The sequence below is a fragment of the Pelodiscus sinensis genome, chromosome 2 (genome assembly GCF_052426305.1).
Source record: "Pelodiscus sinensis isolate ZL-2025 chromosome 2, ASM5242630v1, whole genome shotgun sequence".
Classification (NCBI taxonomy): domain Eukaryota; kingdom Metazoa; phylum Chordata; order Testudines; family Trionychidae; genus Pelodiscus; species Pelodiscus sinensis.
This window is the reverse complement of record NC_143053.1, coordinates 147,280,906-147,295,269: the sequence shown is the minus strand read 5'-3', so window position 1 is coordinate 147,295,269 and position 14,364 is coordinate 147,280,906. Positions and strand designations below refer to the sequence as shown.

Sequence of the window (14,364 nt, the reverse complement as noted above, 5' to 3'; positions counted from 1 at the left end):
CCTCTGCCAGACCGAGCAGAGGGGGGGGGGGGGGAAGAGAGAGGTACTTGGAAGCAGCAGCACCACTTGGAGCCCGGGGGTTCCATGCAGCACTGCCCCTTTGAAATGCCTCAGCAGCATTTCAAAGGGGGCAGCACCGCCCGATTAACTAATCAAATAGTTGATGTAAAAATGCATCAACTATTCAATTAGTCAATTACACAATACTTAACATCCTTACTTGGGCAAGCACAGCATCAGTGACCCCCTGGGTGCTGCAGACAGTGAGTTTCATTTCTGCAGAGTGGGCCTGGGCAGGCTTCCACAGCCACATTCTTGGCCTCCGGATGCCTGGGCTAGTTGCAGAAGGGCAGACCAGCTCCTCCCAAAAGGCTGCTTCCTGTAGGGGGCTTGGTGCTTTAGGCTGCAAAGCAGCCACCCCATGCTGGCCAGAAAACCTCAGAAATTCCTGTGAATCCCCCTATATCTGCTCTGCCATATCTAGACACATGCTTGTGTGAGGTGGGACACACCTTTAGTGGCAATTGCTGGCTGGCTGGCAGGACCTTCTCAGGGTGGCAGGCAATGCCACTTAGTATTGGATAAATATAAAGAATCCAGAAGCCATTGAATAGGAACACAAGAAACAAAATAAACCAACTTGGGGGAGAAGAGGTTGATGACAACTACAAAACCAAAAGGTGACAGGCCAGTCTGTTCAGCTAGCCATAGAGCTATTGCCAGCTGCCAGAAGCATAAACCAGTCAAGCAGGATGAGCCAGCCAGTTCCTGCCACAGGGCAATATTTTGTTTTCCTTCCTTTTTTGGCACAGAATTCACCTGGAGTACTGAATTATTAATCCCTTTTTTGGCATTTAAACCTTCATAGTTACAGGACTTAAAAGGAAGTGAATCTATATAGGTTCAAAGAACATAGTGTTTAAGCTATAACATTTTATTTAATTTAGCATCTGGCAGTGCTTAATATACACTCCGTGGAAGTCAAATGGATGAAAAAATATTACTGTACCTTAGGTATTAAATTCTTTCATTTATTCACCCTAGAACCAAATTATATACTAGCTAGTTCAGTCATTTTATTAAGCCATTTTTGAATTTCATAATTAAATTTTCTGAAATAATTTTACATCAAAGTAAATACACAAAGTAGTAGGTTAAGTAATTGTGAGAAAATATATTTGTTGATGGTGCCTATGGCTGTAACACATCAATAGTCAGTACAAAGTACTCTGGCCATCAGAAAATTTAATTCTTCAAGCAGCCATGCTATTGATTTCTACAGCTGGTTATTTCCAGGATCTTCATTACAGCTGTCAGCACCAAACATTTTAAAAAACGTATATCTAGTAAGTAACATTGTATTAGGTGTCCTTTAAAGTGACATTGCCAAATTTGCCTTATAACATTCAAATATGTTGACCCCATACCAAAACTGACACATGAACTCAAGCTTATCACAGTTACTTAAGAAGTTTTGGCACACTTAGTGTAGGAACGGTGATTTCTTTAAAAATTGGCACATAGTTAGGATTTGGTTGGCTTGAACCTTGGTCCAGAGTTTCAATGATGGTCTGTTTCATGTCCCTGCTGGCATCTCCTCTTACTGTCAGCAAAGCCGCAATGTGGTCATCTCTGCCAAACAAAAGTACAAACCAGAAATGTCAGTACAAGTAATGAAGCACTTGTCACATTTTCCTTGACAAAATATGTTAGATCACAAATCTTCTAGTGTCCCCTCTCCCCGCCAACATCTTTTCATTCAGTGCCAGAATACCTTGGTACTTAGTCAGACTTCCAGGCATTCAAAAATTGTGCTCACAGGTTAACTTTTCAGTCTCTTCATGAAGAATTCTCACTTCGAAACTATGATATGGGTGTTGTGTAATACACTATAACCTTTGTATTCTGGGTGTGTCTAACTCAGGATCCTGGCAGGCTCAGGTGGATGTGGCTCTGTATACTGCTGCTTCTCCTCTCCCCCTGATGAGGGAGCAGCAGCCCAGCGACATATTCTGCTGGAGGTTTTTACCCACTGCTCCCATAGCGATGGGGGACACAGAGTTCCTGGTAAGTGTCCTGCCCTCATCCCGCTCCTTTCCTGGCCTGTCACAATCATTAATCCAACAAACCCTGTTGCACAGAGTTGCTGGGTTAAAGAGATTCAGTTGTATACATTTGTTCTATATTCCCAAAATATGTCCTTTCATATGCCAAAGTACATACCCATCCACACCACTATCACAGGTGTTAAATTATTAGCATTTTATTATATGATCTTACAAAAAAGTTGATTAAACCATACAATCGAAAAAAAACCAATAAAGGATATATATACCCCACACAAGACTACTCTCTGTAACCTAGGATTAATCTTAAAATAATCAATACTGGTAAAACTCAAAAGCTAAGAAGTATGAATGGTATTACCTGATGTCTGGGTATTTACTAACTAATGTTGAGACTTCCAGATAAAGCAATGAAGGATCAGTCAGCTTGATAACTTCTGCAATGGCTACAATGATGTCACAAAGTCCTTCGGTGTCCTCTCCTGATCCCTATAAATTGAACAACAAAAAACATAGTCCATAAAAACAGCCAGACTGAGTCAGACCAAAGGTCCATCTAGCCCAGAATCATCTAATAGTGGCCATGCCAGGTGTCCCAAGGACCAGAAAACTAGCTGCTGGTTGCTCTTCCCTGCTTAAAGGCTGGGGAAAACATACTATTGCAGCTCTTCCCGATTAAAGACTACAGCCCTAACTGCTGATTGACTTGCCCTGCTTAAAGGCTGGGGACATAGCCTACCGCAGCTTGGCCAGATTGCAGGCCTGAACCTTAACTGGTGGCCACCCACCCTGCTTAAAGACTAGGTGGATAGATAGCTGCACTTTGTCCTGGTCACCAGCCACAGTCCAAATTATGTACAGACCACCCACCTTGAGGGATGAGCCCCTCTTGTGTGTTGTTAATTCCCCCTTCCCCCTACTCTTTTTCTGATCTGAGAAGGCTCTGGCAGATGCAAATTGTAGGGAGGCATGGGTCCCCTCAGATGCCAATGCAAAGGGATGACTCTGCCAACCTACAAGAGCCAATAAGATAGTAAGTCAGAAAATATCAATCTCATTCTTAATGATTTCCAAAATTCTGTTCACTTTTTTGACTACTGCTGCACATTGATTGGATGTTTTCAGAGAACTATCCCCAATGACTCCAAGATGTCTTTCTTGAGTGGCAACAGCTAATTTAGACCCCATTATTTTAAGTATATAATTGGAATAATGTTTTTTCAATGTGCATTACTTTGCATTTATCAACACTGAATTTCATTAATGTAGATCTTGCCTCAGAGTGTTACAGCTAACTGCAATGTGGAATGGATAAGGAGTCAATATGTTGCAAGAGACCATTCAAGTGTTAAATGCCCACCACAGGACAATGTAGGATTAGTGGACTACAGGTTGTTGTAATGAGTCATAAATCCACTAAGTGCCCTAATTACAACTATGTGAATGAAACCAAACTATCACAAGGCTCTTGAATCTACTCACACAGAAAAGTGATTAATGATAGAAACACCCGGTCGTTCAGGGGCAAACACTTTCACAAAACAATAACACCATAGTTGACCTGTCAGTCCTCATACTCAAACCTGCACAACACCTTCAAAAGATGAGTTTGGGATCTGAAATTCATATTTGCTGGCTACAAAAATCCTGGGCTTAATGAAGACACTGGATTTATGGTTCATTATTATAAACTGTAACCCACTGATCCTTCTTTGTCCTATGACTGTGCAGGTATTAAATGCCCACTTCACTCTGAATGGTCTCTAGCATCATATGTGACCTCCTTCTCCATCCCAGCTGTGAACTCTGAGTACCTATCCCAGACCTGACAAGGACCTCTGTGTAAGCTTGAAAGCTTGTATCTTTCACCAACAGAAGTTGGTCCAATAAAACATAATACCTCAGCCATAATATATGGTAAGCTTGTGCACAACTGCATTCAGCTAAGAAGTTCAACAATACAGCTTAAATTCATGCTCAGAATTCCAGAAAGGATGCAACAATGCCCAAGAAAACTTAAAACAGAAAATAGAAAAGAAGTCTCTTCAGACCAATTGCCACATTTGAACACTTTGCATATCATGCTTTAACCCAGAATTAAATGCCTTTATATATCTTTAATTTATTTTAATTGTGCATTTCCAATCCTTTATTAATAGATTAATAGAACATAATTGGAGGGTAAAATACTTACAGCTGCTAACTTTTTAAATAGAAATCTGAACTGGTCTGCTTCTTTGATCATTCTTTCTGCACCTTCTTTTCTCTCTTCTGCATTCTTGAAAGATATACGTTTTAACATAATAGCCCTGATGTATTCCACAACCACTCTACGATGGGCCTCAATAGTCATTTTCTAAGGAAAAGAAAGATTAGAGTTGTACCAGGTAATTTAACAAATTACAGATCTGTACAGAATTATAATCAGACTTTTAAAATGTGCTTCTACTTTCACAAATTGGTCAAGGTAGCTTTCCACGACAAGTGACTGCAGCAGCAGTAAAAGATTCTTGTAAGTTTTAAAAGGCTGCTTTTGCTAGTGGGGAACATTATAAACAGCTGCCGAATGTTTGGATCAAAATCTGGTTTCAGATACACAGATGAAAATCCAAAATAATGCCAGTGAGTTGCACAAAGTTGTTCTAGATTTACATCAGATTAACAGAGATAAGAATCAGGCCTTTGTGCCAAAGGAAGGGCCAGATACTGCTAAGGTGGAGGCAGTGGAAATAATGATGAATGTGGACTGTTTAGAAACTCAAAAACTCCCATGGAATGATGTAAATAAATGACAACTTAAGAGGAGCTTTATACAGACCCTACTTATTCTCTCCTAAACATTTACTAACGGTTTCCACAAATGGATAAACTCAGTGTCCTCCAGACTATTGGTGACAAGGAGGTAAAGTGCACTGTGTCTTCAGTGATGAAACGTCAGATGGTGGTTTTGAGAGAACAGATGACAGTAAGGGTCTGCTGGTTATGAAAAGCTATGTTGGCCCAAACCTCTTACGATGAGATGGTGGCTAGAGTTGTCAACAAGGGACTGGGGAGGGAGGCAAAGGGATCAGCTGTTCAGGTTCCAGCAATTTAAAAGGGCCTCAGACTCTGGGCTGCGGCTCCTGCTGCTCCTACTTCAGCAGCAATGGTGGCTGGTAGGGATGTAAGGCTACTGGTTAACCTTAACCAGTAAATATCATCCCAGTAAGGGTTAAGTTACCCGTTAACCATTTAATCATTCACATTCCTAGTGGCTGAATCCCCAGGCTCTTTAAATTGCTGCTGGAGCCCTGTGCAGCGGTGAGATTTGGGTGTCCCTAGTCCAACAGAAGGTTAAGATGCAAAAATTGTCTTTACTGGGGCTAAAAATCATTTATCAGAAGGACTCTCTGACCAGTCTCTTCTAGTCTCTTGAGCCTGAAAAGTAAGGGAGGCATAGACTACACGTAATTAGGGTCCTTATTCCAATCATACCAAATTATTAGAGAATGCATCAGATTTTATATTCAGTGATTTTTCCTAAACCCTGACTCTGTCAGCTTCAGACATTTTATTTTGATAAAGGAGGAAAACTCGGTAAAATTATTTTAACTCCACAAAACTGAATTAAAATTAAATTGATTGAAGGGAAATGTCCAAGCACAATATTTAAAAGTAAAAGATAAAAAGTAGTTTTGAGCTACAGTACAAGCAGCAGTTCAGAGATCCATCAGCATATAGAAAAAACAGGAGCTGAGTTGGGACATTATACTATAGAATTCCACTCTCAGCAGGAGGTGTATGGCCTCAAGTAGACTGATTGCTTTATACTGGTTCTGGAATTTACAGAACATGCAATTCCAAGGATGTACTGTAGATGCACAACTTTAACATCAAGACCAAAATCTGTCTGCATGTATATTTATAGACACATACATATATACACACACAATATATACACACAGAGATATATAGATTCATTTTACTATTTTACTGAGTCCAGATTTTCACAATATTAAATTCCTGTTCACGTCATGGGTTAAATCCTTTAGACCTAACCTTCCTTAGGAAGAGTTAATAGGAGTCTAAGTTAACAAAGGAGACATGAGAAAATTAGGATTTAGACTTTGTTATAGTTTTGTTTTTACTAATAAGCAAATTGTTATTTTTTCTCAATTACATAAATTAACAATATAGTCAAAACAATCTGACTTGATACTCAGAGAATTGTTAGCAAAATACCTTTTTATAGGGTTTTTTAATTCTTGCAAAATCATTGAAATAATCCTCTACAGTGACACAGATAGTGTCCACAGCATTAGATCCAATCAGCCACTTCTTTGTCATCAGCTCATTGAGATGCGGCTGAAAACAACAATGAAAACTAATCAGAACATTTTTGAATGATGCCTATCCCCACACTTCCATCAGATCTTAAAATTAAATTCAGAACAACAACAGGTAACAAAGATTATTCCATAAATGTAGACCATTTCTAAGTCCTTCATATGAAAGAAGTAAATACATATGCAAATAAATTATACTGGCAGTAAAAAGTATACTATTGCAATGTTAGCTTAAACTATAGTAAGCAGCTAACTACTGATTATAGTGTTTGCTTTGTGATAATCTACTGACAGTTTTAAGGCATTTACTATGGATAAGGTAACTGTGGTATTGTGCTCTAAATAAACACAGAGATGAAAAGAACAAAAATTATCAGCCCAAGATAACTGTACCTTTTAATCATTTTTATACTTCAGTATTATTTGTCCTCTCCTGAATGAGCCATGATTTACTACTACAAATTCCTCCTCTGTCCACACCAAAATCAGTGATTCTTTCCCGACTACCTCTACCCACTTACTATCTTTTGCCTCTGAAGTCTTGATTCATCATTTTCCTCACTAATAAAATACAGTATCTTCTAAAGAATTATTCACTCTCATATGAATACTGTGAGTGTTCACATAGGGAGTCAAAAAATTGTGAGAAGGGGCATGCCTGGGGAATTCTATGGGCAATTGCTAGTATGGAAGGAGTTCATTAATAAAAAAGGCCTGCTTGAACAGCTCCTAAGGTTTATAAAAAAAAAAAAAAAAATTTACGTGAGCCTTCCATGATGCATGGGTACAGCTTGTGGTCAAAACACTTAGGCTATGTCTACACTGCCGGGTTTTTGCGCAAGAAGTCTTTTGCGGCGCGCAAAAGCACGTTGACACCTCAAAGCACATCGCTTTTGCGATGCACTTTTGCGCAAGAGAATGGCCATCAGAGCACCTATGCTTTTTCAGATAGGCTCTTTTTGCGCAACAAACCCCGTAGAGCATCCACAAATGCCTTTTTGCACAAAAGCTGTAATGCAAAAAGGAGTTATGCCTCATAGAAAGAGGTATACCTACACCTCAAAAAGGAGGTATACCTACACCTCGATTGACTGTAGATTTTCTTGCACAAAAATGCGCTTGAGGTGTAGATGCTCTGCGGGGTTTTGCGCAAAAACCTTGTAGTGTAGATGTAGCCTTAGAGAATATGGAAGTCACAAGTGCTATTGCCAGTTTGTTGCAAAGCAGCAGAGCTACACAGCCCTAGAGGAATCAACTCTTTTTTTATTCTCCATGTTTTTATTTAAAGAAAACCCATCACATTCCAAGGGAAATATTATACAAGAAAGTATGTTAAAGATGCATGTTTCAGAACCAAAAGTTAGGAAATGCCACAGTTAAAGATGCAGACACAACTTTATCTCCTTCTCCAACATGTGCTCAATACAGTCTCACTTTGTGATCTTAAGTTATTTCCCAAATAATGAAATATATTAGCCTTTGTTTTCCCTACAACTAGTGACACTCTAATGTTATATCTATATGCTAGACACACTGTCTCCTCAAATCATTTGTGTGAAGTATACACAAATCTGTATTTTTACATAACATACTACACATATTTATACCCTGCACTGGTGAGGTTGTTGACATATTGCTAACATGCAATACAAAAACCACTCAAGCAGCCAAGATAGATTATTAATTAACTACCTTATTCCCGAATATCATAATAAAAAGGCTCTTTTTGGAGGAAAAAAGTTCCAACCTCTAAATCCATGAAGACTTCATCTAGCAGGCTAGAGCATCCGTCCTTGGCAATGGTATCTAAAATTACATCCATGTTTGCATGGCTGCTTGACAATCCCTCTTCCATTTCATTTTTCAAGTATTTCCTTTTCAAACTGATTATAGATTCTCTGTGATAAACAATAAGATTTTTCAGCATCCAGTCTGACATGTATAGACTAGTACACTGTTTTTCATTGTTATTAAATTGCATTTGTGAACTCGTGTATATGCGTGAATGACATTGGGCAGTATTGTTTTGGGAGGATGATGGTCTTTGTAGTTTGCCCTGGAGGTCATTATTCCAGCACCCAGCTATGTCCCTTTAATGGCCAGCTTAGCCACTGTGTATGTGTGATACTCTTCTACAGATAGAGGCCTGGAGGGCCAAAGAACTGGTTCTGAGTGTTTGAGTTCCTTGAGCTCTGAAGTAATAGGCAGGTGGGATATCAAGCAAACAAAATATGGTATTGGCACCAACATTTAGACCCTCTATTTTCTAATTTTTTTTACTAGAGTCAGTTCTCAAGAAGTTGGTTTGTCAGAAGTGATTCCAGTCTTAGATTCATGCTGTGAAATGCAAGACTGGTGGATAATATGCCAACTATGCATGATTTAATTAAGGAGAATGGCTCATTTTTTGTGTATATTATTGAAATCTCATTGTAGCTGGGCTAATTTGGGAACAGTTTGCACTGGGCTGGTACATAGTATAGCAGGAATAAAAGGGGAATTGATAGGGAAGAAACATAATAATGCTTTTTGCATCCACTCTGAGAAGTCGAAGGTCTCCTACCCCAAAACTGAACTGAATATAGGATATTTATCTTTCATCTTTGGGACAAATCCCAGGCTGGAGATAAAGTTGTAACTTCCCTCCTATACTACAAAATCCTTGTGTGTTCTAATAAAATTCCTCACTACAGCATTTTCAGAAAATGCAAGGCTGACAGTGCTCAGTGACTTGAAAAAAATCTACGAAGAATTCTTAGAATCATTTCAGATTTTCCTGGCACTGACCACCATAGGCCTATTACAGATGGTTACATATAATTGGTGGCTCTTTTGATGTAATATTTGGTCCAAAACTGGAGATTAGAAAGGTGAAAATTAGACCCTCCTCATGGACCTTTATCTTCTGCATTTTGTGATGGGGAACCTATCAGAACAAGAAATAGGATTTGATGGTCTTCAAAATGTAACAAGTGGAGAGTACTACTAAATATCATGAGGAATTATCTTGTCTCTCTTCCAGATCAACCTATCAAGCATGTGGTAAGACTGTATGATAATAATTTATCTTCAGTCACTACAATGGTCTGTACACATCCTTTTCTCCAGCTTTGCCTATACAGGTCACAATGGCTTACGGATGAGTTATAACAGTTCAAGTTTAAGACAAAACAGCTAGAATGCCAGTGGCAGAAGCCAGTGACTAAAGCTAATTGATAAAGATGTCTTTAAATTCTCATGCCCAGGATCAGAAGTGCAAAACAAAAATTATATTTCTTTCAAAAGATGTGCAAAGTCTTAGTTGGTAGTTTTATTTTGAATGTAGACAGCTTGATTAGCTTGAGCTGCTTTTGCTTAGTGGCCAATTTAATTTCACTTAAATGATTTGGTATCTGCCTTTCTCCCTCTGCATTCAGCTGAAATATCTGAGTTGAAGTTCCCTTTGTATAAAAAAGAAGGAACAGCTAGAAAGGCATCCTCCAAGAGGGGCTCTCAATTTTGTTTTTTATATGTATTATAAATTGAGATGAATAAAAAAATACTGATTTTTTTTACAATACTATATAAATGTGCAAACTTACTTAAAGGTCTGACAGTTGTTGATTACTGCAATCATATATTGAACATAGCACTGAGGATACTGACGATTTTTTAGGTGCTCCTCTTTATAAAACTGGGCCTCTTCTTTGTACCTATGGAAAACCCAAAACATGGCATTAAACAGATGAAAAACTACACAACTCTAAGCCAAATACCCACTTATAGCATGAACATGTACTGATAATTTGTGTCAAGCTGGTTGGTCACATAGTATTGGATCACCTCTGTTTCCAACTGATTCCATAGGTCTCTAGGGCTATGTCTATGCTACCAGGTTATTTCAAAATAAACTTATTCCTCTTCATAAGGAGGAATTATTATTTTGAAATAAGCCCATTATTTTGAAATAACAAGTTTAGTAGTATGGATGCTCACCTTGCTATTTTGAAATAAGGGGAGTTATTTCAAAATAACTCCCCAGTGTAAAAATCAGCTGCGTACAAGAAGGATGTGCCTGCTTAGCCACTTCTATTTAGAACCAGCTGATCTCAAAAACTTGACCACCAATGGGATTGGAGCTGCTGCTCACCAACAGAACAATAGTCCAAGAGGAGTAGGAAGGAAAAAAGTCAGCAAGGTAATATAGCCAGAAGAAAAAGGAACAGGTAGCATATCTGGGAGAGGATGGGGACTAGGTGATGGGGAAGCATGTACTGTATAAACAGGGCCGGACCAAGCCATTCCAGCGCCCCGGGTAAACAGGATAAATGCGCCTCGGGTTGGGGGAGGACGCTTGCGTAGCCCTGCCCCCGCACCAGGGCGTGGGGGAGGGCGCATGTGCGGCCCCGGCCCCGCCCTGCGCATGGGGGAGGGTGCATGCATGGCTCTGCCCCCACACATGGGAGAGGGTGCATGCACGGCTGTGGCCCTGCCCCCGCCCGGCGCATGGGGGAGGGCGCACGGAGCCAGCGGCAGCAGGACGCACATGCCCGGCTCAGCCCAGCCCTGCTACCGCCGCTGGCGTGCAGCCTGAGGCCACCTGGGGCAGGCTGAGCCTGGCCGTGCAGGACCCCGCAGCTGCGGGGGGGAAGGAGCTGCTGGCCGGTGCTGCGGGGGTTAACGCGGCCCCTGCCCTGGGCAGCCACTGCAGGGTGGCCGCTGGGAGCTCCTGCAGCCTGCGATCCGGGAGCCAGGCACCCCCCCATAGGTTGGCGCCCCGGGCAGCTGCCCGGCTAGCCCATTCCTTAATCCAGCCCTGTGTATAAAGAAGTAGAGGTGGGAGTATGGTACAGAGAGAAGGGAGGATTAAGAGACCGTAGAGCACTTTTTATTTTACCTTGTCAGAAACGAACTCATTTGCTGAAGACAGAGAAGCAGTACCTTTGTTTTCAAATCTTCACTTATCTGAGCAGCCACCTGAAGATTCTGTTCAAACATCTAAAGCAAGAAATAGCTTAGTTAGAAAAATAGACTAATAGCTGGAAATAGTGACACTAATGTGGCAGGATTCCCTACAAAATGCTATTTGGAGACGTAAACTAGTGGGAGATCCCCAGGATTTTTTTAAAATTAAAACCGCACAATTTCTCCTCCTGGTTAATCCAAAGAACAGAACTGGCCATTAATTTAATAGATAAATTCTTGTCAGGCATCCACATGTCTGATTTTTTTTAAATGGTACTGAGAGGCAGTCAGATATTTTTCATGGATGAAAGCACCACTCCTTCCATCTCCAAATCAATGCTAACTGGCTTTTCATTGTGGACCAATGTTTTTAAGGCAGCTCCTAAAGCATTTCTACTGAGGCTACTGAACAATTAAAAAGATTAATCATTAATCGCCTTGTAATGGAATTAGGGATGTTAGATAGTGGGTAACAGAACAGTCAACTAAACACATGAATTTTTAGGGGTTAGTTGACTATTCTATAGTCCCTGGGGGCAGGACTGGCAGCCAGCACAATCCAGCCCCATTCCTGGGGAGCCCCCTGCCACTCTGTGCTGCTGTTTCTGATACAGAGGCAGCCCCTGTCCGCGGGGAATCCGAGCTCCCCGTCGACAGAGGCTGCTGGGGGCAAGAGGGCAGGAGAGGCTGCCACAAAGTGGCCTCTGTTCATGGAAGCCGGGGCTGGCCATGAACAGAGGCTGCTCCAGCAGCAGCCTCTGCCCGAGGTGAGTCAGGGCCTGCTGCAGGCAGAGGCTGCTTTGTGGCATCCTCCCATTTCCCCCAGCATCGGCTCCTGCTCCCCCTCTCCCTTTGCTGCCTCTGATTCAGAGGCAGCAAGGGGGGGAGGGGAAATGCAAACTGTCGAGAAGATTAACCAATAAACCGAGGCTTATCAGTTAATCATCTACTCAACTACTCGTTCACATCCCTAAATAGAACACAATTTATTTAAATATATGCATATGGCTTTTTTCTATATTTTCTGAAGAAAATTGACAACCTTAATTTCTACCTATTCCTGCAAGTGCAGGAGATAGCTTGACATCAGGGATGCATCTTGTTCTGAAACACTAACACTGTACAATGCTCAAAACTGGCACAAGCTGACAACGCTCTAAAAATGTGGGGAAAGAGAATCGAGAGAAGACATACAGCTGAAAACAAGAAGGGAAATAGATTAAAACCTGAGAGAATGTACATCTTTATGCTGCCACGTTTCTGAAAGTCTTTCATTGTTGTGTTGGTAGTGGGGCTGCTCCACTGATGCTAGTAATGGTTACAGTGCTAATGTAGAGCAATTGTGAGCATTTTAACTATTTGTCTCCTAACCATGCTCAGAACCTATAATGAGAACTGGTAGTAGTACAAGTGAGAATCAATTTGATTAAAGCAGTGTGGATGAGGTCATGGAGACAAGGAAAAGAAACTGGGAAAATAATCTCTTTTGTTCCCTTTAGATATTTTCCAACCACTTTTAAAGATAACCTGCAAAATTTAAAAAAAGTGGGCTTGTGACTTTACTTTTTATGGTTTAAAAAGATCGTTTAAAAGGCTCTCTACCCCATAAAAAAAAAAGGAAAGGTTTTTCTACTTTTTTAGTATTAAAAATGTCAGAAATTTCAAGACTTGCCTTCCCTAATTTTTGCTGATTTCTTTGATGGTTCACATGTGAAATAGTGGGAGCTCTTAACTGAAGAAGCATTTAATGAGTGCTGGTTTTGGATCCTTCAAAGAGAGTGAGCTTTTCTTACAAGTGTTTTAGGTCCTAGCTACCACAGGAAATTTTCACTGACGTAGCTGTCCTGGTGTAGATCTCTAATACTGATGGAGTTTACCAGTGTGATTTCTTCAGTAGCTTCCTGAAGTAAGTGACATGGGCAGTTTTCCACAAGTGTAGAAACATCCACATTAAGAATTTAAATAGAAGTCAATTATAAGAGTAATTACTTCAATGGAAGTTTCTCTAAAATAAATAGGGTCTTAGTTAAACATGTGTTAGCATAAAAATGGCAACCTCCCCCCACTTTTAAACTGTCTGAATAAGAACAATTTCTTTTTTCATTCAGGTTTTACTTCCTTGATATCACTGAGGTAAGAAACCCACTAGTTTGCCAGTCAATTATATCAGTGTTTCTCAATCTTTTTTTAATAAAGTACCCCGTTTTCAAAAAAAATTATAAATACCCCCCAGGACCTACAGTTTTTAGACACAAACATTTTTTTCTACCATTACAACACATTTGTTTAAACAACTTAATCGTAGACAGGCGGGCAATGAAATTTTTGGGTGTAAAAAGTACAAAAATAATAAAGCGCTATAAAAGAAACAAAAATTTAGTTTTCTCCAAATTTCAGTTGTGTTGATATACCCCCCACGCTTCTCTCGAGTACTCTTAAGGGTACTCCTACCACTGGTTGAGAAACACTGAATTATACTATTCCACAACTGATAAAACTTGACTTTCTAATGTTAAAAAAAATCAAAACAAGCTGTAAAAAGAACAGCATCTTTTTTGTTTGTTTGTTTTGGTGGACCAAAGCGGAAAGAAGGAGACACTTTCCATGTCCTAACCTTTAACACATACCCAAACCTTTTAAAGGTCACCTCTAATTTTGTAGAGTGCAAGAACATTTCTGTGTGAACCCTGGCACAATCTTTTTAACATTCTATTTCATTCTTACCCTTACATAACATTCTTTAGATCCATAGTCACCAACCAGCCGATTGATTGCGGGGGCACTGCCAGTTGATTGCGAGGCAGTATTCCCAGCCCTCCCAGATCCTCCCCACTCCCAACAAGGAGCCTGCGCTGGCACTACAACCTCCTGCAAAAATAGAGCTAGCTCTGGCTTCTTGCGGCATATGGAAGTCCCGTGGCTCGGCGCCAGATCCGGAGGAAAAGAAGGGAAGACAAGCAAGGGAAGGAAGGGAAGACAAGAAAACACGTACTCCTTCCCTGCCCACATGCTTTCTTGTCTTTCCTTCC

The 14,364-nt window shown here is 40.4% G+C and overlaps 1 protein-coding gene across 2 annotated transcripts in view; it reads right to left on the bottom strand.

Moving 5' to 3' along the window:
• Positions 1 to 913: 913 nt before the first annotated feature.
• Positions 914 to 14,364, bottom strand: part of EXOC3 (exocyst complex component 3) — a 38,332-nt gene continuing 24,881 nt past the window's right edge. For both annotated transcript variants that reach the window (XM_075921541.2, XM_025179715.3), the window contains exons 7-13: positions 11,268 to 11,368; positions 9,973 to 10,083; positions 8,139 to 8,289; positions 6,288 to 6,410; positions 4,261 to 4,422; positions 2,428 to 2,555; positions 914 to 1,632 (exon numbers count right to left, since the gene is read on the bottom strand). In XM_075921541.2, coding sequence (XP_075777656.2) covers positions 1,461 to 1,632; positions 2,428 to 2,555; positions 4,261 to 4,422; positions 6,288 to 6,410; positions 8,139 to 8,289; positions 9,973 to 10,083; positions 11,268 to 11,368 — 948 coding nt within the window. In that variant the 3' untranslated portion in view covers positions 914 to 1,460. The remainder of the gene's footprint in view (positions 1,633 to 2,427; positions 2,556 to 4,260; positions 4,423 to 6,287; positions 6,411 to 8,138; positions 8,290 to 9,972; positions 10,084 to 11,267; positions 11,369 to 14,364) is intronic.